The sequence below is a fragment of the Neovison vison genome, chromosome 14 (genome assembly GCF_020171115.1).
Source record: "Neovison vison isolate M4711 chromosome 14, ASM_NN_V1, whole genome shotgun sequence".
Taxonomy (NCBI): Eukaryota; Metazoa; Chordata; class Mammalia; order Carnivora; family Mustelidae; genus Neogale; species Neogale vison.
Genome location: NC_058104.1, coordinates 38845925 through 38865768, shown reverse-complemented (window position 1 = coordinate 38865768; position 19844 = coordinate 38845925). Strand labels below are relative to the sequence as shown.

General features: G+C 59.6%; 4 protein-coding genes across 8 annotated transcripts in view; 1 reads left to right on the top strand and 3 right to left on the bottom strand.

Annotated features, from left to right (window-relative positions):
• Positions 1-375: 375 nt before the first annotated feature.
• YPEL3 (yippee like 3) lies at positions 376-3567 on the bottom strand. 2 transcript variants are annotated; one of them, XM_044233407.1, is made up of 5 exons: positions 3080-3567; positions 2742-2924; positions 2594-2637; positions 2272-2380; positions 376-859 (listed from the first exon to the last, which is right to left on the bottom strand). In XM_044233407.1, exons 1-5 carry the CDS (start codon positions 3143-3145, stop codon positions 770-772), a joined length of 492 nt encoding a protein of 163 aa, XP_044089342.1. In that variant the 5' UTR covers positions 3146-3567; the 3' UTR covers positions 376-769. The 2 variants fall into 2 exon arrangements, with proteins under 2 accessions (XP_044089342.1, XP_044089341.1); XM_044233406.1 differs by having other exon boundaries at positions 2742-3082.
• Positions 3568-5009: 1442 nt separating this feature from the next.
• On the bottom strand, positions 5010-10773 carry GDPD3 (glycerophosphodiester phosphodiesterase domain containing 3). 4 transcript variants are annotated; one of them, XM_044232680.1, is made up of 10 exons: positions 10372-10773; positions 10086-10128; positions 9724-9859; positions 9589-9634; positions 9341-9459; positions 9159-9248; positions 8634-8767; positions 6951-7010; positions 6800-6851; positions 5010-5197 (listed from the first exon to the last, which is right to left on the bottom strand). In XM_044232680.1, exons 1-10 carry the CDS (start codon positions 10508-10510, stop codon positions 5024-5026), a joined length of 993 nt encoding a protein of 330 aa, XP_044088615.1. In that variant the 5' UTR covers positions 10511-10773; the 3' UTR covers positions 5010-5023. The 4 variants fall into 4 exon arrangements, 3 of the variants coding, with proteins under 3 accessions (XP_044088615.1, XP_044088613.1, XP_044088614.1); XM_044232678.1 differs by having other exon boundaries at positions 9724-10128; positions 10372-10565; XR_006382190.1 differs by having other exon boundaries at positions 5161-5197; positions 6944-7010; positions 9724-10128; positions 10372-10565.
• Positions 10774-11177: 404 nt separating this feature from the next.
• Positions 11178-17738, bottom strand: MAPK3 (mitogen-activated protein kinase 3). Its single transcript, XM_044232681.1, has 9 exons — positions 17569-17738; positions 16348-16530; positions 14286-14475; positions 13991-14107; positions 13607-13721; positions 13133-13264; positions 12840-12949; positions 12601-12755; positions 11178-11773 (listed from the first exon to the last, which is right to left on the bottom strand). The coding sequence occupies exons 1-8, from the start codon at positions 17736-17738 to the stop codon at positions 12633-12635; spliced, it is 1140 nt and encodes a 379-aa protein (XP_044088616.1). The 3' UTR covers positions 11178-11773; positions 12601-12632.
• Positions 17739-18336: 598 nt separating this feature from the next.
• CORO1A (coronin 1A) overlaps positions 18337-19844 on the top strand; it is a 40421-nt gene continuing 38913 nt past the window's right edge. Inside the window, exon 1 of the mRNA XM_044233132.1 lies at positions 18337-18992. The gene's annotated coding sequence lies outside the window, so the exon portion shown is untranslated. The remainder of the gene's footprint in view (positions 18993-19844) is intronic.

Genomic DNA, 19844 nt, shown 5'->3' with positions numbered 1-19844 from the left:
CCGAGGTTCGGAAGAGAGGAGACGGACAGATGCCGCTGGGGCCGCTGGAACGTGTAGTCGCGACGAGAGGGGCGGTGGAACCGGTGGCGCGCTCGCCTCCCAGGAGAGCTTGCCTCTAGGCGGCGGCAAAACGCTAAAGCCGAGAGGGCGCAGATCAGCCGAGGTCAAGGCCTCAGTAGGCCTAGTGGGGTCGGGAAGCGCCGGGGCTGTGGGATCGGTCCTCGGTCTCGGGTGGCTGAGCCCGCGGAGCGCAGACTCCCGGCTTTGACCGCAGTGCCTACGCCATGCCACGTGGGGCCCAGGAATGAACAGGTCTATAGAGGCAGGAATCTGCATTTGAGTCCCCTGTTCCAGGATTCCACGAGAGCCTGGGGCTGTCTCCACTCCATTGTTTTATTATGTACAAACGCTACAGAACGAGGGGAGCAGACAGGCGTGGGGTAAGAGGGGCCCGGTGGGAGGAGTTCACAGGGCAGACGGTGCACTGGGGCCGGGGGAGCAGCACAGAGGCCATATCTATAGGGCAGGCGGGGCACGAAGGGGTTAAAAACGAGATCCAAGCCAGCCAGATCGCAGGGAGGTGCGGGGGTGTCTTCCACCTTCTGATCGCCCCCCAAGGTCACAGTGCATGCAATAAAATATATGTACAGGAGCTGGATCCTTCCTCTGCAAGGGCCCTGAGGGTCCAGAGCTCCCTTCTCGTGGAGGGAAGCCAGTGGCGCCCCTGGCGGCCAGGCCGGGCTCGAGCCACATGCGGCAGGAGCAGGGGTCAGTCCCAGCCGTTGTCTTTGATCATGTGGTTGAGTTCAATGATGTACTTCCCCTCTTTGTACTTCTGGCTGCTCTCGAAAGCCTGTTCCTGAAAAGAGAGGAGAGGACGTCATCTCTGGAGCAAGGGCTTTACCAAAAGGGATCAGGGTTGAGTAGGAGGTATGCCTGGCCCCATTTTACATACGACGGAGCTGTCATGCAGAGAAGCCAAACCACCTGGTCCCAAGACACAGAGCCAGTAACCGACAGCCAGTCTCTCGCTAATGGCACAGACCGAGCTTTCTGAATTACCGGTAGTTTTTAAGTACTAATGTCAGTTCCGACAGAGAGACTATGGAAGTTTCTAAAAGGTCCAGGGATTACAGACTGGTAGGTAAAGGCCAGTTTTGACCTATGCATGTGTTTTGTTTAGAAAAACAAAGCAGCAGAGTTTAGAAAAAATGACTTTGAAATACTAAAATACAGGTGGGCTGGGTTCAATCCATTTTGCCACGGACTACCCTGTCCCTCCGCAGAGCTTTTGCAAACCCAAAGTATGCAAGCCTGCATACTTGCTTAGACCTGCAAGCCCTGGGATTTTTGACCCCTGGATTGGGCCATCTCTTTTTCTGTCAGTGGTCCAGAGAGGTCGAGCCATCCGTCTGGGGGCACAGAGCCAATCTGTGGCTAGGCCAAGGGTGAACACGGGTTAGGTGAACTGCCTCCACCTGGGACATCCACCCCACAGAGGGCCCGCAGCTCCGAGTAGTGCGTGAGGAGTCCTGGCCCTTGCCATTTCCCAAGAGCATCTTCTTCTGCTGCATCTAATCTGATCCCCATAACAATTTTGGGTGCCAGGTTGTGGCCTTTGCCTCCACTGCCAAATAAGGAAATGAGACGCAGGGTAGTGAAATTAGACCCTGGACAGCAGCTGTGGCAATGAGGGCAGTGAAAAGGAGGCTCATGGACCCAAGCTCCATGTCGCTGTGGGGTCCTAGGCAACTTCCCTGAATCTCTGAATGGCAGTGGAAGCTGGCCATCAAGGATGTGGAGTTAAAAACAAACACACCACCAGGATTCTGATCCATAGGCTGTTCTTTACAGCTGTGTGAGCTTGGGAAAGTTACTTAACATCTCTGGGCCTTCTTTGCTTCTGTAAAGTGAAGTTAACAATAGACCTTACCTACAGGATTGTTGTAATGACGGAATGAGAGAAAGTGTGCCAAGCACACACAACAGTGCATGGCCAATAAGCCCTCAGTAAATGGTCACCCGGATGATGGCCTCATCTGTAAAACGGGTATGTGTGTGTCTCTGAGGAGAGGGATGGGTGGAGAGAAAAGTTCTAACAGCCCTTGCAGGATGTGACAGAAGAGAGTATGGTCAGGGCATGAAAAGACAGTCTGACTTGTGGGAGCTGGGCCTGTGGGCTCTGAAAGATTACTGTGTCACTGCCTTGTGAAGAGGAGGTGATGGGAGCTTGGGTCAAGGGGAGCCTGGGGTCAGAGGTCATGGACTCACATATTTCCAGCCCAAAGTGGTCTTGCAATTCTCGCAGTGGATGTCAGCGACGGCATGGAGGCCTGTCAGCAGCACCCGCTCCTCGGCTGGCCCGCAGCCCACGTTCACCCTGCGGGGACACGGGGGGAGTCCCAGGGAGGGTCCCGCCATCACAAAGCCCCCCTCTAGCTTGTATCTGACTGTGTCTGTCCTTAGCATCCAAGACAAGGGCGATCGCATCTTCCAACTGGAATCGGGGGACTCTGGGAGTCTCAGCGTGATGCTGGGGGTCACAGGTCCCAACAGAGGTCACGGAAAGAAAGAAGGGGAACCGAATACTCACACAGAGTTGAAGAGGTAGGCACGCCCCTGACTGCCCTGGAAAGACTGAAGGGTGGGAGGGAGAAAGGAAGGGAGTCAGGGTCATTGGTGGAGAGCTGCCAGGTAGCCCTGCTAGACTCTCATTCTAGCCCCAACGGTGACCTGGTTACCTTGGAGATGAGGTCGTCGTGGTTGGCCAGGTGAGCGCGGCAGTGGGCACAGCTATACCTCCGGTGACAATCATCCAAGTAGGCCTGAAACGTCTTGGGCTTTGAAATCCGCACCATGGCGGGGGCCGGGGGCAGTGGCCCCACGCGGGGAGCAGCCCACGGGGAGCAGAGGGAGCCCAGTGCCTGCCAGGGAGGGAGGGAGTGGGCGGTCAGGACCTGGGCCACGCACTTGCAGGCACACCCAGGGCCATGGGGATGCTCTGTCACACTTGGCTGCTGTCTCCTCCCCAGAGCCAGCAGCTTCTCCGGGGGCCAGAGCGGGCTCAGTCTTGACTCACTGAGGAGGCCTCAAGTTGCATCATGGGGAAACTGAGGCTTGGAGGAGCCTGAGGTGAGTCACCCATCTACTTCCGGCCTCACCCCTGCTGACCTGACAGCTGAAGCTGGAGGAAGGGGCTTCAGAGTGGATGAGCTGTCGGTTCTGGTTTAGGGGTAAAGTATGGAGGGGTTAGGAACTGGATGGTCCTTAGGACCTCACCTGAACTGCCAAGGGCGGGGGTAGGGTGGGGGTGACGCGGCTCCACTCGAGGTACAGGGAGTTCACCTGGGAAGAGGGTCCCTCAACTGGAGAAGGCAGAGGCCCTCACTGAAGGTGGAGGGTGTCACCTAGGAGGGGAGGAGCTCTTACCTGGGGGGGGGGGCGCTGAGGCCTTGTCTGTGCCGAGGGGCTCTTACCTGCATCGCGGAGCCTTACCTGAGACCCCGGGGCTCACCTGGGGCGCTGGGGTCGGGGACAGTCGCCGGGGGAAGGGGGCAGTCCTCCCTGGCGGGGCGGGGGCGCGGGGCGACGCGCAGCCCTGATGATGCGGGCCTCACCTCGCCTGGGCGCGCGGGGGCCCGGTCCGCCGGGGTGGCCTGGCCTGGGAGTGGGGGGCGCTCCTGGTGGGCGCCGTCCCCCCCGGCCCGGGTTCGCAGCCGCCGCGACTTGTTTACACCGAGACCAGCTGCTGCCGCCGCTGCGGCGGGAGGGGGAGGGGGCCGGCCTCTGGTCCCGGCGGTCGCCGTGGCCAATCGGCGCGCCGCATGCAAATGAGGGGGCGCGTCACACAGCGGCCGGCGCGGGCCGGGCCGGCCCTTCCCCCCGCTCCCCGCTCCGGCCCGCCCGGAAATGCGGCTGCGGCCCCGCAACCCCGCGGGTCGGCCCCGCGGCCTGGGTCCGGTGGCGCGTCCGGCCTCCCGCGGTCTGCGAAGGGGCCCGGCTCTGCGGGGCCAGACCCGGCGCGGGGTTAGGAGGGGAATGGTGTCCGGACGCGCGCCCCCGGGGAAGTACCAGCCGTAATTATCCGCGTTTAACCACCGCCCGGGCCCCACTCTTAATCCCCGCCGCGATCCTAAGAGGCCGCTTTCGCTATTGTCCCCATTTTCCGGGGGAGCGGAGGTCAAAGAGGTCCGGCAGCTCTCCCGAGGGATTCAGCTGGGAGGGGGCAAAGTTGGGATTCACTTTGGTCGGATTTCACGGTCTTCGCCCTGGGAGGCACTGGGGAAAGGCTCTCAGAACAGAAGAGCTAACGGTGCCCATCTGCCTAGGCCTCTGGGAGCCAGAGCCTCGGAGCAAGCCGGTTCCTACTGCCGAGCATCCTCCCTGCGAGGAAGCCTTCTCTGATGGCCTTGCCTCTGCAGGCTCGGTTCGGTTACGCAGGCATCTACCCTACTAGACTCCTCCTACTCCCTGCCATGGCCCCAGGATGCTGCCTAGCCTGGAGCAGTCAACAAATGGTTGTGAGGTGCGATTTGGTCAGTGAATAAGGTACTAGGGCTGGAGAGGGCTGAGGAGGTTGGGGCCACTTTTGGCTTAGACCCAGGAGTGGAAGTCTGGACCGGCTGAGGCAGGTGCCAGGCACGGAGGACTCGGCCTCTGAGGCCGTGTCTACCTTCTGCGGCCTGGTGAGGAGGTCTGCAGGCCCAGATGAAGTCCCTTGCTGTGTGCCTGGGGTTCTTCATAGCCTCAGGAGAATGGAACCCATGGCTCTGAAGGGACGGGAGGCCTTGCTCCTTCCTGCAAGGGACATTCCTGAGGAGAATGGAGGCCAGATTGGCACAGGGTGTGGTGGCATTATTCTGGGTCTGGAATGCGGTGCAACCAGTGGGTCAGGCTGGTGAGGGCCCCAAACTCTGGCCTCTGGCCGGCCTCTTTGGCCCTCAGTTGCCATCTTGCAACTAGGTAAGGATCTCCTCCCACCTGTGCCCACCCAAACACCAAGACGTGACTCTGAAGACGACCTTTATTGGGGAAGAGACACAGAGGAGAGGGTGAGGGCCTCCGAGGTCTGGGCAGCTCCTCTGTGGTTGTCCAGGTAGCGCCTCAGGGCTGTGGGGTAATCGGTGATCACGCCGGTGGCCCCCAGGCCATAGGCTGTTTCAAAATCCGACTCTTCATTAAGGCACCAAAAGATCACCTGGGTGGGACAGAGGGGCTCACAGTTTGACACAGTTTACCTGGAACTTCCCCTTGCATCTGATGGTGGGGCAGCGCTTCTCCTCTGTGGGGAGCTCCCGGCACTGGGGCACTGCGGTGGATTGTGAGACCGCCAGGAATTTCACAAGCTGGTTATTAAACACAGCCATTATGAAATACTAAATTCTATAAACTTGTAATTCAATAATGATCTTAAAAACGAAGGTAATAAATACTCCAAACTCTTCGCTTCCTAATTATTTTACTGCACGTTACCATTACGTACTGGTAATGGTAATAACCTCTGGAGGTTACTCGCGTCTGTTGAGCGTGTCAGGTGGAAATACCACCCCAACTCTGCTCAGTGATTTCACGCTGGCTGCCGCAAACTGGGCAAGCTGAGAGCACGTGCACCTTGCTCTAGGGAAATCGTCTGTTGCTCAAACCCAAGCCCCCTCTTCCTTTCCGCTGCAAAGCTGGCTGCGGCACATCTCCCAGCACGCCAGCATCTCCCAGCCTGCCCCAATCGGTTGCTGCTCGGCGTCTTCCCTGTCGCCCGCGTCTGCTCTCGTGGGCATGGAGGTGGGAACATGTGGTATCTGTACCCTGGGCAAGTCACCGGACTGCTCGGTTTCTTAACATGACAAATGGGAATGATGGTGCAACCTTCAGAGTCGGGGGAGGGGAGGGGTGCTAATCACCCTCCTGTGGGCGGTGGAGTCCCGGCCTGACTGCCAACTCCCCCACCTGTCCCCCTGCTTGCCACCTACACCCGACACCTGGCAGTCACAGCACCTGCCTCCTGAGGCTCTGCTTTGCCACACGGTGGCCACAGTGACCCTTAATGGGGTCACCCAACTGGATCAGGCCTCTCCCCTGTTTCAGGCCCTCAGAAGCTTCCCTTCCTTGAGGCTGAAGTCCGGGCTCCTTGTGGATGCTCCCAGGCCGCCTGCCACACCCTTCGCTGCCTTCCCCAGCCCTCACATTGCGGCCTGCTGGAACCCCTCTCAGTGCCCCCGATGGCCCTGGCCTCCGGCTTCTCCCAGCCCTCGCACATGCCCAGCTTCTTGCCGGAGATGCCCTCCCTCTCCTCTCCCTGTGAGCCAGCTCCTCACTTCTTCCGGAAGGCCTCCTTTGACCCTACCGACCACAGCGCTGTTGCCTTTCTGTCCACTCGGTGCCCTGCGATTGTCTGCCTCACTTCCTTCCTCTGCCCCTGATTTGATGGCGAGCTCCCTGGGAGGGGAGGGCCTGCAACACAGTGCATTCTCAACAAAGGTCTGCTAGTTCAGTGACCTGGTCAAAGCGGATGCCCAGGGGAGGGGCGGGGAGCAGGCCGGGCTGGTTTTGCCCTTCTCAGGTCCTTCCCCCGCCCTGCTCCCCTCTCATCAGGAATCGGGACAGTAGGTTCAATACGCCACCACCACCGCCGTCATGATGATAATGGCGAGCACTTACCAAACCATGAGGAGGTACTAGTTAAATACACCGTTACCCCCACTTCACAGATCAAGAGACTAAGACTTCCAGGTGAGAGGTTAGTTGGCGGCAGAACCTTGGCCGGGCCCACCCACTTGCTAAGGGCTTGGCCTTCCAGCCTCACCTGCACTCCTCGCTGTTCGAGGTGCTGGATCAGACTCTTCCTCATGATTAACCTGGTATGGAGAGGGAGGCGGAGGCCATGACGAGAGGGCAGCAGGCAGGCGGTGGGAGGTCTCCACGGGTACGCGCCACCCAGCATTCTCACCCCTTACCATCTGGAAACCACAGCTGCCAGCTGGTTCAGCCCAGGGCGGGAAAATGGGAAGTAGGTCCTGCAGAGAGGTGGTGTCGTGGTCACTCCCCTGCATCTCACTCTGTCGCAGGGGTGGGGCGGTGGTGACCCCTGACCAGGGTTACCCTGGCACCACTTTGCAGGTGCCCCAAAGAACAGGTCCCTCGTTGATCCCCGAAAGTCTACTCCCACGTCCCGTGCCTCACACTTTGCAAGCGCCCCCTCCTGGCCGTTTTACAGAAGTGGACACTGAGTCTGGGGGAGCTGAAGGAACCTGCCCAAGGTGTCACAGCCCACCAGTGTTGGCCCTAGGGCCAAGGCCAGAACTCAGCTTGAGTCTCAAGCTGGCTGCACAGTCTGAAGGTCCCCTGACTGGACCCACTGGCTTCCCGTGGCCAGACAACGCTCAAGGTGTCTGCTAGCTGCCCTGATCGGGCGTGTGCGGCAGGCGAGGTTGGCGCGGGAAGAAGATGAAGAGCATGACACAGCTGCCCAGGGCGGGCAGGGCATAATCCAGCGCACAACACGGGGATGACTTTGGAGGCCCTTTACATAACTAGCCAGCGCAGGCTCTGGAGTGGGACCCAGGCAACCTCGGGTCCTACACTTCAGCTGTGTGGCTGGGAGCAAATTACAGAGTCTCCTTGAGCCTCAGATTGTCCGTGGGTACGTGGGGGTCACGATCCCTCTAACTTCTGGGTTGCCGCAAAGTAAAGCTCTAATCAACTAAAGGATATGAAGACACTTTGCAGACTCGGGATAAAAGTTACAAAGACCAAGATCTGTGGTCTAATGATGTCTTTGTAGCAAAGGACTGTGAGGGCTGGCTGGGAGCCTCCCTCAGGCCAGCAGAGGGGAGAAGGAAGCACTCAGAGCTTCCACAGAGTTCTCAGAAAGCCGGGGGGCGGGGGGCGCAGGCTTAAGAGCTGGCGAAGTCTCCAAATGGTGGGACTTTACCCAGCTGTTCCTTTTTTAACCCTGGTCCCCCAGCAGAAGGAAGCTTGCTTTTCCTTTCGAGAATCAGAGAATGACACTATAATTGGTTAATATTTATCTCCCAGCCAGACTGTAAGCTCTGGGGGGCCTTACCCCACCCACATCTTATCTACTAGCGTAACCGCACCTAGGACAGAGCAGATATTCAATAAAAATTTGTTGGATGTGGGGCGCCTGTGTGGCTTAGTGGGTTAAAGCCTCTGCCTTTGGCTCAGGTCATGATCTCAGGGTCCTGGGATCAAGCCCCGCATCGGGCTCTCCGCTCAGCAGGGAGCCTGCTTTCTCCTCTCTCTCTCTGCCTGCCTCTCTGCCTACTTGTGATCTCTGATTGTCAAATAAATAAATAAATCTTAAAAAAAAAAATTTGTTGGATGAATGGATGAATAAGTGAATACTTTGTCCTAAGACTCCTTCCACCTCAACACACATTCACAGAGTTTCCAGGGGTTTGTGCCCCCCCCCCGGCCCCTCTACCTTGGTATTCCTGAATGCTTGCTGAGAACCAGTCTTCAGAGGACCCTGGGGGTCATCCCTGAGGATGGCCAGGGACCTGGGGACCCTGTGTCATGAGGCCTGAGGCAGAAGGGGTCTTTGTCTGAGGACAGAAGCATCGGGGGGACCGGGGTGGAGGGGAGATGCAGAAGAGAAACCGGGACGCTGTGAGCACCTGTTGATGATGGTGGGCAGGAAGCAGATGAAAAACCTCTCCGGGATGCGGACGAAGGGCAGCAACCCCAGGTAATACACTAGCACCAGCCACAATCCCCGGCTTATCGTGAAGGCAAACGGCATCTCGGGGTTCTAGGAGGCAAGGAGAAGTGGCGGGGGACGGGGAGTCAGTCTGTTCCTGGGAAAGCAGACGGGAGCCTCAGGCTCTGGGCGGGGGGGGGGTGGTGGTGGACAGTGCTGGGCATTCAGGAAGCTCTAGTGCCTGCAGGATCAAAAGTGTGAGCCTGACCCAGTGTTTAGGCCTAACTGCACGCACCCTACACTGCCCCCCACCCCCCCATTTCCCACCAGCACGCCTTTGCTCACACTTTCCCCAGCACCTCTCCTCTCCAAAGCCTCCCCTTTGAGACCCTGCTCAGGGCCAGCTCCTCCACAACCCCCCAGACCTGTCCAGCCGAGGCCCCTGGAGCCTCCGGCTCTTGGGAGGAAGGGCCACTGGAGCAGCGAAGGCGCAGGGACTCACGGCAGCCCTGCATTTCCTCATGACTGAGCTCTTCTCTGAGGCCCAGATGGTGATTTCACTGCGGTCAAAGTGCCTCACCAGGCCCGCTACCTGCAAGGATGAGGAAGAGGAGGAGGAAGGGATGAAGGCATCAGGCCTCCCTCCAGCCCCAAGCCCCCGGCCACCCCCGTCTGCAGCCTCACCTTGTTAATGAGCTCTTCGTTTACCGATTTGATCTCGACACTCATGGGCAACCGAGGGAACCTCTGGAACACATCCTCCAGACTCATCATGTGCCGGTCTGTCCCGTGTGCAAAGTGGCCTGGGTGGGTTGTGCAGGAGGGGTCAGAAGGGGATGGGTGGGAACCGGGCAGGAGAGTCAGGGTCCCCGAGAAGAAGAGAGGGCAGGAGGCTGAGGCCATGACCCCCCTTGGTAAGGTCCCGCTCTCACCTGGTGAGAAGTAAACCTCCAGCTCCTCCTTGTAGAGGGGCAGCTCCTGGGGAGAACAGGGGGACGTCACCAGAAGGCACGTGTGGAGGCGTGGTGGCTCTCTGGGTAGAGTAGTGGGGCTGGGGCGAGGCCGACCTCAAAGTTCAGGCTGCTCACGTCCCTATTCACGCCGGATTGGCGAGACAGGTTCTCGTCGTGTGACACGACGACCACGCCGTCCCGGGTCAGCTGGCAGTCAAGCTCCAGGAAGTCGGATCGCTGGGCCATGGAGCTATGGGAGTGAAGGTCAGTGCGGGGAAGGGAGGCCCAGGGAAGGGGCAGGGGAGGTGGAGGGGAGTGTGGGGCAGAATTCGCTGCGGGCAGTGCAGGCTGTGCGCTACACACCTCCAGGGGGCCTCGGTCACGCGGACCACCACAGAGTGGTGCCCCCGGGGTCACACAGTGCACCACTGGGCCCACCTCACTGCGCAGCCTGGGGGGCAGGTGCACACACTCACTTCTCCATGGCCTCCAAGGTGTGCTCCAGCCGCTCTCCGGATCCTGTGCAGGGCACCGGGGTGGGTCCCAGGGTCCTCCCTCCTCCCCCCGCAGCCCCCGCCTCTTCTTCCCCCTTCCGCATCCCGCCCCGCCACCCCGCTCTCCTCCTCCCCCAGGCTCTGCCTCTGTAACAGCCTCTGCCGTCCCAGGCTTCTCCCACTGCCGGCCACCCTGGCATCCTGCTTCCCGACTCCACCCGCCGCGGCCGCCGTCACCATTCTCTCTTCCTCCCTGTGCCCAGCTCACCTGCTCGGTGGGCCCCCAGGCGCGGCAGGAAGGCCGGCGCCCAGGGTGTGTGCAGCAGGCGAGGCCGGCGCAGGAAGAAGACGGAGAGCAGGACATAGCTGCCCAGGGCGGGCAGAGCGTAGTACAGCACAGGGCTCATGGCCTCACCGCCTCTCGGGGCTCCGGCCGCGTGAACGCCGCTGTTCCTGATGGACTGTACTACCTCCGCGGACTGTCTGGCCGGGCTAGGCTGACTCCGCCACCGGTGGCCACCACACCCCTGGGACCTGCTGAGCCTGCTCCTGGCCTGGGGCCAGGCTGCAGGGCTTGGCTGGGGATGGGGGAGAGGCGGGAGGAGAAGCTTCCGGCAGCTCTGGCTCTCCCACCTTCCCAGCCCCCCGCACCCCTGCTTCCCCTGGGCCGCACTGTGGGGAAACCGGGCCCCCACTGCCTCTGGGGATGCTACAAGCTTCCCCGTCCCCGCCACAGGGGCTTGTGGCTGGGGTATATGACAGGCTGCCCCAAGCCATTTCCACAGAATCCGGGGGTGTGGAGGAGGTCCCTGAGTCACCCCCGAATCACCCCTAGCCAGTTCGACGGGAAGCCCTTAGGGAGGGGAGAGGACGGTGACTAAGGGCAAAATGGACCCCACGCTGTCCAGGAGTGTGGCACTCCTGAGAATCCCATCTTCAACCCTGGCCAGCTGGGGAGCCAGTGGTCACCAGAAGCGTGTAAAAGCACACAGCTGGGAAGTGGCCAGGCAGGTGTGGCAGTCCTCAAAGCAACAGTCGTGGTGGGGGCGTCGGCAGACACAGACGGAGCCATGGTCATCATCACATCTCTATATTTATATATTAGATACAGGCGCAGGGGTGGGTGAGGGCGCCGGGCTCTCCTCGGGTCCCCGCTCCACTTCTGGTCACCCACACACAGAGGCAGCAGGGGTGTTAGACAGGGGGGCTTTGCGGGAGGGGGTTTAGGCCTGGGCCCTGCTCCTCATGGGGACTAGCCCTTGAGCCTTAGGAATATTCCTTCAGGGAAAATGGGGTCGGTGTTCATGGGTCAGGGCTGCCCCGAGTCCCTACTCAGTATGCCCCATCCCTCCCTACCCCCCACTGAGGGCCTTCAGGAGGTCCTGGGGTGGCCAGATCCCTTCCATTCCAGAACTACCAGAGACTGGGAGAGCAGGGGTAGACGAAGGCAAGCAGCAGAGGGCAACCTGCTCTGGAGCCACCCAAGCCCCTCAGGTCCTGGGAGGGGAGGTGGGGCACAGGGAGCCTCGGCCGGCCTGAAGCAGGAGGCCAGAGCGAAGCCGGGGAAGGTGGCCGGGTGCACCCTCTGCCCTGCCCAGGGCTCCGGGGGGGTCGGGGCGGGGCACGCGGTCCGTTTCCTAACAGTCCGGCAGGAGAGGGGCAGGCCAGGCCTAAACAAAAAGGCAGGTGGGAAAGAGCTGTCAGCGCCCACCAGAGAGCCAGAGCCCCGACCTCTGCCTCCATCATCTCCTCCTCCTGACTGCCCAGGACAAGCCTGGTCTTCCGTTAAGCGTACATGGGTGGGGGCGGGGTCTCAGTGCCCATCCCAGGGGACAGCTGGAGAACGCAGAGTGAATGCATACAGACCCCTGACAACAGTGCTTAGGGCTCTGTGTCTGCTCTCGTCCTAAGAGCTCTCCCCAGGAAACTGAGGCACAGAGAGCTGAGCAGTCTTGCACGGGTCTTACTAAGCGTCAGGGCCGGAGCTGGAGCGCAGGAATGTCTCTGCCTTCCTCTCATTGGGCGGCAGCCGGCCCGGCGGACAGAACAGAGACTCGAGGAAGGAGAGCCGTGTGGGCGGGTGTGCGAACCAGCGACCCGGGCACCAGGTGCGAGGGACTTGGCATCTGGGCGGGGCCGGGCACTGCCGGCTGCTGCCAGAGCAGCTACTGCCCCACCTGCCTCTCTGCCCACACTGGGAGCCAAAACCTGGCTCTGGTCTTCAGATCTTCAGATCGGGGAGAGGGACCCTCAGGGACCTCTGGCCACAGGCCCCGGAGGATGAAGAGGTGCAGCCAGGTGGGGGACTTTCGGGGCCGAGAGAGGAAGAGGATGTGAAGAAGCAGGGGCCCCCAGCTGTGGCCTGGGCAGGCTCCAGCCTGTCTGCTGCCACCATGCACCTGCCTCGTGGGCGTGAACAAGCCGGTGACTGTACGGGGGTGTGCTGGGCACACTGGTATCGGGGTGAACCCGTGCATGGGCAGTGGGGAGCACTCACCAGGCCCCCGGGAACAGAAGTGTCTGTCCAGGTTAGGGGGCCTCCCGCGCCCCAGGCTGGAAGCGGGCTGTCTCCTGGAAGATGAGCTCCTTCAGCCGCTCCTTGGGTAGGTCATCCAGCTCCATGTCGAAGGTGAAAGGCTCCTCGGCCACTGGCTGGGGTGGCAGAGGTCAGACTCGGGCCAGGACCCAAGGCCGCCCCCTTCCCCCGCCAGCGCCCCCTGCTGACGGCCGGCTCACCTCATCACTTGGGTCGTAGTACTGCTCCAAGTAGGGGTGAGCCAGGGCTTCTTCCACTGTGATTCGTTTGTTGGGGTTGAAGGTCAACATCCGGTCGAGCAGGTCAAGGGCTAGGGAAGGGCAGGAGTCGGGGGTCAGAGAGAGGGCCGGAGGAACTCCCAGTGGAGTTCCAAGAGGAGGAACTCGCTTCACTTCTCGTGCCCGGGGTCCTGTCTACTGAGGCAGTGGCTTGGCCCATGGGCCCTCTTCCGCCCCGAGCTTTTGTCCGGGACCAGCCCCCATGTCTTGCTCACCTTTGGAGTCGGACTTGGGGAAAAGCTTGGCCCAGGCCACCTTGGTCTTGGAGGGCAGAGACTGCAGGTAGTTCCGGGCCTTCATGTTGATGATACAGTTCAAGTCCTCCTGGGACGGGGAGCCCAGGATACCTGAGGGTAAGGCAGGGGCTTTGGTGAGAGCCCTCCTCTCTGGTCCAGGGACGGGAAGGACCCAAACCGGGAGTCCGCACCGATGAGCTCTGACCATTATGGCCCAGCCTGTACTATTGTGAGGCAAGGGCTCTGGATGTGGGCAGCCCCGGGTTCAAGTCCTGATGTGAGCCCTTCAAAGTGTGCGGTGTAGCCTTGCTGTCTCCTATCTATCGAAGGGGGTTTGTGTCTGTGTCTCACTGAAATCCTGTGAGACGCTGCAGGGGCTCTGCAGGAGGGCTCTAAAGAAATCTCACCTCCCACTAGTCTCCCCCCAACATAGCTGGCCAGGCCTCCCCTCACCCAGAATGTGGTTGAGCTGGTCCAGGTAGTGCTTGCCAGGGAAGATGGGCCGGTTGGAGAGCATCTCAGCCAGAATGCAGCCCACAGACCAGATGTCGATGGACTTGGTGTAGCCCTGGGGAGGAGGAGAACGCAGTGGGCTCCTGGGCCGGCCTCAACAGGGCCCTGCTGTCTGGGCGAAGCCACTACTCCATCCAGACTCAAAACCAGCAGGAAGGAAGAGGGCAGAGGCCTGGAGGACCTAATGCTCGGCCCCCTTCCAGAGCCTAACAGCTGGAGTCTTGTGACAAGGCCTGGATCGTGGGGGTCATGCCTGGTTCAGAGGTGGCTCCAGGGCTTCCTGGGACCTGGCCCCTTCCCTTCAGGCGTGGGTGGTCCCCCTACCTTAGAGTTAAGCATGATTTCTGGAGCCCGGTACCAGCGTGTGGCCACATACTCTGTCAGGAAGCCAGTGTGGTCGTGCTCGGGATCGGCAATCCGGGCCAGGCCAAAATCGCAGATCTGGAAGCCAACCCAGGCTGCTAAGGTCGCTGCCCAAGGCCCAAGGCCCAAGCAGACCTATCGCCACGTCTCAGCCCACGCTGTTCCCTTTGCTCGTGAGGTTCTACTCAAGGGGGCTCCCGGTCACCTGGAAGCCCCTGAGCCCTGGGAGGAAGGGACAGGCACCCAGTGCTCTGACCTTAAGGTCGCAGGTGGTGTTGATGAGCAGGTTAGAGGGCTTCAAATCCCGGTGGAGCACGTTGGCCGAGTGGATATACTTAAGGCCCCGCAGGATCTGGTAGAGGAAGTAGCAAATATGGTCGTTGCTCAGCTGCTGGCTTTTGAGCAGTTTGTAGAGGTCGGTCTCCATCAGGTCCTGCACAATGTAGCTGAGGGTGACACCGTCGACCCCCGGAGGGGGGTGTGGGGGACACTGGGTTAAGAAGAACAGGCTCTGGTGGCTGGCCTCCATGCTCCCTTCCAGCCACTGCCCCTGAGACTCGATGCACCTGCCAGCCCGTGCCAAGACTGAACACGGCCCAGACTCAGCCCCTGGGCTCAGGGCCTCTGCCACACCTCGGGTGGTGGCACTGAATGAAAGTACTTCAGTTCTGTGGCCTCAGTTTCCCTACTGGGAGAACTAGGAGGCAAGAGAGCTTCGAAGTTAAGAGCAACAGCTCTGGGGTTTATTCTGCGGCTGTCTGAGCCGCCCCCTCCCCTGCCAATCCCTGCTCACTGGCCTCAGGACCTGAACCTGTCCACACCTCCACTGCCCCATGTGGAAAGCAGGGGAAAGCATGGTTCTTTAGCGAGCAGTCCTGAAGATTCGGTGAGATGACCCGTTATGTCAGCCAGCCTGGCCGAGGGCTTGGCACCTTTTAAGTGCTCAGCAAACATGGACTAGCGTTGCTGTCAGAAATGCCTGAGCCACACGGCTGCGGAGAGGGTTCAATGAGATAGTGCGAACGCCATCTGGCATGCAATAAATGTTTGCTTAAAAATAAACGCCTGCCTTATGGGGATGCTTTGGGCAAGACAAATCAGGAGAAAACTCCCAACAGCACGCTCCTCCTTCAAGAGGGCTTGGCCACACATCAGAAGATGGAGGAGTACATGTCCTTTTGTATTTTAGGAGAAAACAAAGATTAAACATACGTTAAGTGAGTAAGTAAGTAAATCAATGCCATTTGCTGGGTCTCTGAAACAGTGCATCTGGACCGTCTTTTAAGAATCAGCCCCGGAAAGGGCCTTCTGAAGAGTCTGGACCAATCCTGCTTGTTTTACGGGAGAAGAGACCCAGCAAGATGCAGTGACTCGCTTAAGGTCCCATGGCAAGCTGGGGGCGAGTGTGGAGATTTCCTGCCCACAGCCTGCGGTGGGTGGGGGCTCGCGCCGCACAAATCCCCACCTCTGGGTGCAGAACTGGGACCGCCTGGGGGCGGGGCGGGTGGGGAGAGGCCACGGGTGCTGCAAGCCACTGACAGCAGGGCCTGGCAGGAAGTGGACGACCAGCCCAGCTAGGGAAGCAGTGCCGGGTGGGAGGTGGGGGGAGGGTGACAAAGGCGAGGCGGTCCCTCCCTGGGCAAAGTGCAAGTCCACAGGTGACTGGGGTGAGGCCTCGAGCAGGAAGTGTCAAAGAAAGGACAGTTCTCATCTGGGGGAGGGTGAGAAGAGGCAGCCACAGCAGCCAATGAGTTCGGGCTTTCTGAGCCTCAGTGTCCTCATCTTTGAAATGGAGCTGGTGAGACTGATCTCCTCCAGCAGCTGGGAGAGAGAATAAGAAATGCCAAAGCGCTTGGCGTTCACTGGCCCTCACTCACAGCAGGCCCTCGGAAACGGGCGGTCTTCTTCCTCTCTGCCTTCCTTCCAGTCTGGGGACCCGGAGAGGAAAGAATCATCGTCTGTTAAACAGGGACTGTGGGCAGAGGCCGGGTCATGTCACAGAACTGCAGATGTCAAAAGACAAAGGTCCCATAGAAGCCCTCCCCACCCTCCCCCCAAATGAGGCACAGCACAGAGAACAGACTCGCCCAAGGGCACATGGCCTGGCTGCCGCAGGCCAGGATTCACCAAGCCAGGATTCACCTCAGGCCTCCCAGTCCTCTTACAGCCTGTGGTCTCTTTCCTGCTGGAAAGTTTCATTTACTGGGTTTGTTTTGGAGTGTGGCAGGGAAGAAGGAAACAGAAAGCAAGCCAGCGCTCTCTCCCAGCCCAGCTCTGAGGCCATGCCTGGCCAGCCATCTGGCCAAGGTGAAGGATACACATCCCTCATGGCGTCCAGGGTGGGCGCCCGCAGAATATCCCGAATGCCAATGACGTTCTCGTGGCGGAAGCGCAGTAAGATCTGGATCTCTCGCAGTGTGCGCTGGCAGTAGGTCTGATGCTCGAAGGGGCTGATTTTCTTGATGGCCACGCGAACCTTGCGCACGTGGTCGTAAGCTGAGCTGAGAGGGCCAGAGAGGAGATGTTGATGTGGCCTTACATGGGGGGGGGGTAGTCCAGGCCTGGTGGCCCCACCCAGGCCTGAGCAGGGAGGGGAGGGAGCAGTAGAGGACTCTGGCCAAGTCATAAACAATGCTGGTTCCTTCCTGCTGTGAAGGCCTGGGATCTCCAGGGAGAACACTGGGCCAGGCGGCCCTTCAGTGACTTCACAAACAGAGGAAGAGACTGACCGCTCACTGACTTCCCCTCTCCTCAACCCTGTCCATTCTAGTTGCCCTGACCTCTCCGCCTCCCCTCTCCAGGATGGGCTCTCTCAACCCAAGCCAGGTCCAGGGAGTGGGAGGGGAGTGGAGGAGGTACAGTGAGGCAGACACATTGAGGAGCGAGTCAGGAGGGACAGGATCGGAGGGATGAGTTGGACACCGGTGTTAGGGCGAGGCACCTGGGCAAGAGAGCTGTTCCCAAATGAACAAAGGCCCAGAGCACACAGTGGGCATGAGAGAGAGCTCACAGACCCCTCCTGAAAGTTGCACCGACGCATTCCTGGACCCCTCACGGCTCACTGGGCCCCTGGCCCCAGGCCCAAAGCCCTGCCCTGCCCTGCCCAGCCCTGAGCTCTGCTCTTCTCTCCTAAACTCCTTGGCAGGCCTCACTGGGAGAATCCGAGGCATCCTCTCCCCAGAGTAGGGTCCTTCACTCGGTCCTCACTAGGGTTATCACCTCTCTAAGAATACTCAGTGTCTCCGCCTCATCCCGTGTTCCTAAGGTCCCTAAGGGCCCCTCCGCTCCCCCGCAGACACTTCGATGTCCCTCCCCGCCTTACAGAATGGTCGCTTCTCTGGCCTCCAAGCCCCCTCCCTGAGAACGTACGAGGCGCCGCTCCTCCAGAAAGCACCCCAAGGCCCCCTCCGCGGAACGCCCCCCAGCCCCACGAAGCCCCCGCCTCCTCAGGGCACTGGAAGTCTCCCCTGCCCAGAAGGCCCTCGTCACCCCTCCCGGGCGCCCGCCGCCGAGCCCCCTCCTCCGGAACGCCCCCTCACCTGACCATGCCGTACGCGCCCTCGCCGATGTAATGCAGCTCCGTGTAGCGCGGGCCCACGTCGAACGGCTGCCCCTTCACTACCTCCACCTCCCCCGAGACCCCCGGGCCGACCCCATCGGCTCCCCGGGGCTCCCCGCCCCCGCCCCCCTGAGCCGCAGCCGCCGCCATCTCCACTCCTCCCCTCCAGCCCGCCCGCCTCGCCCCCCCCCCGGCGGCCCCGCCCGAGGCCCCGCCCCTTCCCGCCCGCCCCGCCACCCGCGGAGCGGTGCGCACCAGGCCCCGCCCCCGCGCGCCCCCGCGCCCGCCACGTGACCCGCGCCCGCGCGCTCCCGGCTCACCCTCTGCTGTTGCCGCCGAGGTCCTCGGTACCCCGCCCGCTCCGTCTGCTCCAGGCAGCCTGGGGGCTTCCAGGGCGGTCGGGAGACGGTCCAGGCCCTCCCGTCGAACGCAGAACAGCCGGCAGGGCCGCCCGGTGACCTTCCCCAGAGCCACCCAGCAAGTGTGTGCGAGAGTGGGGACCTGGCTGGGCCCCCCGCTCTGCTGCAGCCCGAGTTGTGGCCCCGGGGCTCCACGTGGAACCCCAAGGGAACCCTCAGCAGCCCTCTGGGGTGTGGCCACCCTGAGCCAGGCCCGGCCCGATGATAAAGCGGTCCCGTCGGTATTTCCTAGTGGCGTGGGAGATGGCTTCTTTACCCAAGTGGCCTGCCTGTCACAGATGAGGACAGTGAATGAAGCCTGAGCCGGGGCTGGTGACTAAGAGCCGGAGAACCCACTGGTCCAGACCCCCAGCCTCATGGCTTTCTGACAGAGGCCTGCAAGACTGGGCTAGGGACTTGGCCTCGGCCAGCAACCGGACAGCGCCCGAAGTGAGGACACATAACCTCCGCCCACCTTTCCTTGGAACCAGAAAGGTGGGAAAGTTGCCTGCAGGGTTGACTAAGTTTGGCTAAAATACACGATCAAGGCTTTTTTCCAAAACAGCAGAATAGGTAACGTTTTTGTTGTCGTGGACTTGGCATAACTGGAATCCTGGCCAGATCATCATCTTTTGATTGGGTACTAGACCTTGCAGTTTACACCATGCTTGGACCCACTGGGTTTCTTACATAGGACAACCCGTTATAGGTGTCATCGGATTTTCTTCGCAGAATAAGCAGGGGCCGCTGTATCCCCCTTGTACCTGGCACTCAGACATTCAGACTTTTGACTAGATGAATCAGATTTTACAGATGGGGAACCTATGTTGGGGAGTTGAGACTCAAAACGATATCTTCTGACACCGAGGCAGAGGCTCTTTGTAATTCCATTCACTCTCCCAGATTCATAGAGTTTAGCCACTGAAGACAGGGCCCTCCGAGACCCCCTCACTTCACAGAGAAGATGTGAGCTGGAAGCTTCACAAAACACACCTACCAGGCTTCAGTAAGTAATTATGTTTTTGTTTTTGGGGGTTTTTTTTGTTTGCTTTTTTTTTTTTTTTAATCCATTAGAAGCTAGGAGTGGATCCTTATATGCATTACAGATCAAGAGCCCAAATGGAACAGTAATTATGATTCTGAAATTACTCATAATTAGATCTACAGCCAGACACTCTAATGCAGATTAATGAGACCGAGTTGCTGCTGGTTCCCAATAGCCTACAAGTCAGTGAAGGTTTAAAAGATGCTAATTAGATCAATGCTTGAGGTTTTTGGTTTCGGTTTTTTGTTGTTGTTGTTTTGTTTTTAGTTATTCATTTGATAAGCTGTCAAGTCAAACTGTGTGCAAAGCTCTGAGCTAGGCACTGTGGCTGATGAAAGGTTATTATGTGGCTGTGAATTAGTGGGTATGAGCAAGAGCTCTCTGGATCTCCTGGGTTAGAATCCTGTCTTTACCACTTACTCGCTCCGTTACCCTGGACAGATGACCCTCTGGTCTCTACCCATGGAGGTCTCTACCCATGGAGTTTCTAATCTATTTGAATGAAAAGATGCACGTGTACCTTGAATAAATCAATGTAATACAAGATAAATGGATGTCCTGTGTGGTGGGTGAGCTCAGGGTTGGTGAGATCACTCTTTCTTTCTTTCTTTTTTTTTTTTTTAAGATTTTATTTATTTATCTGACAGATGGAGATCACAGGTAGGCAAAAAGGCAGGCAGAGAGAGAGGAGGAAGCAGGCTCCCCGCTGAGCAGAGAGCCCAATGCGGGGCTTGATCCCAGGACCCTGAGATCATGACCTGAGCCAAAGGCAGAGGTTTTAACCCACTGAGCCCCCCAGGCGCCCCGAGATCA

What these genes read in the sequence shown, in the direction of transcription:
- GDPD3 (XM_044232678.1), bottom strand. Translation starts at nt 10,467, where the DNA reads ATGTCCTGCTCTCCGTCTTCTTCCTGCGCCGGCCTCGCCTGCTGCACA. An exon ending in TGAGCAGCCTGAACTTTGAG is followed by an intron (nt 9,635 to 9,723) that starts GTCGGCCTCGCC and finishes TGTTCTCCCCAG; the next exon opens with GAGCTGCCCCTCTACAAGGA. An exon ending in GGAGGTTTACTTCTCACCAG is followed by an intron (nt 9,460 to 9,588) that starts GTGAGAGCGGGA and finishes CAACCCACCCAG; the next exon opens with GCCACTTTGCACACGGGACA.
- YPEL3 (XM_044233407.1), bottom strand. Translation starts at nt 3,145, where the DNA reads ATGGGTGACTCACCTCAGGCTCCTCCAAGCCTCAGTTTCCCCATGATG. An exon ending in TGCAACTTGAGGCCTCCTCA is followed by an intron (nt 2,925 to 3,079) that starts GTGAGTCAAGAC and finishes CCTCCCTGGCAG; the next exon opens with GCACTGGGCTCCCTCTGCTC. An exon ending in ACGACGACCTCATCTCCAAG is followed by an intron (nt 2,638 to 2,741) that starts GTAACCAGGTCA and finishes CCCACCCTTCAG; the next exon opens with TCTTTCCAGGGCAGTCAGGG.
- MAPK3 (XM_044232681.1), bottom strand. Translation starts at nt 17,738, where the DNA reads ATGGCGGCGGCTGCGGCTCAGGGGGGCGGGGGCGGGGAGCCCCGGGGA. An exon ending in ACACCACCTGCGACCTTAAG is followed by an intron (nt 14,108 to 14,285) that starts GTCAGAGCACTG and finishes GTTGGCTTCCAG; the next exon opens with ATCTGCGATTTTGGCCTGGC. An exon ending in ACTACGACCCAAGTGATGAG is followed by an intron (nt 12,756 to 12,839) that starts GTGAGCCGGCCG and finishes CTGCCACCCCAG; the next exon opens with CCAGTGGCCGAGGAGCCTTT.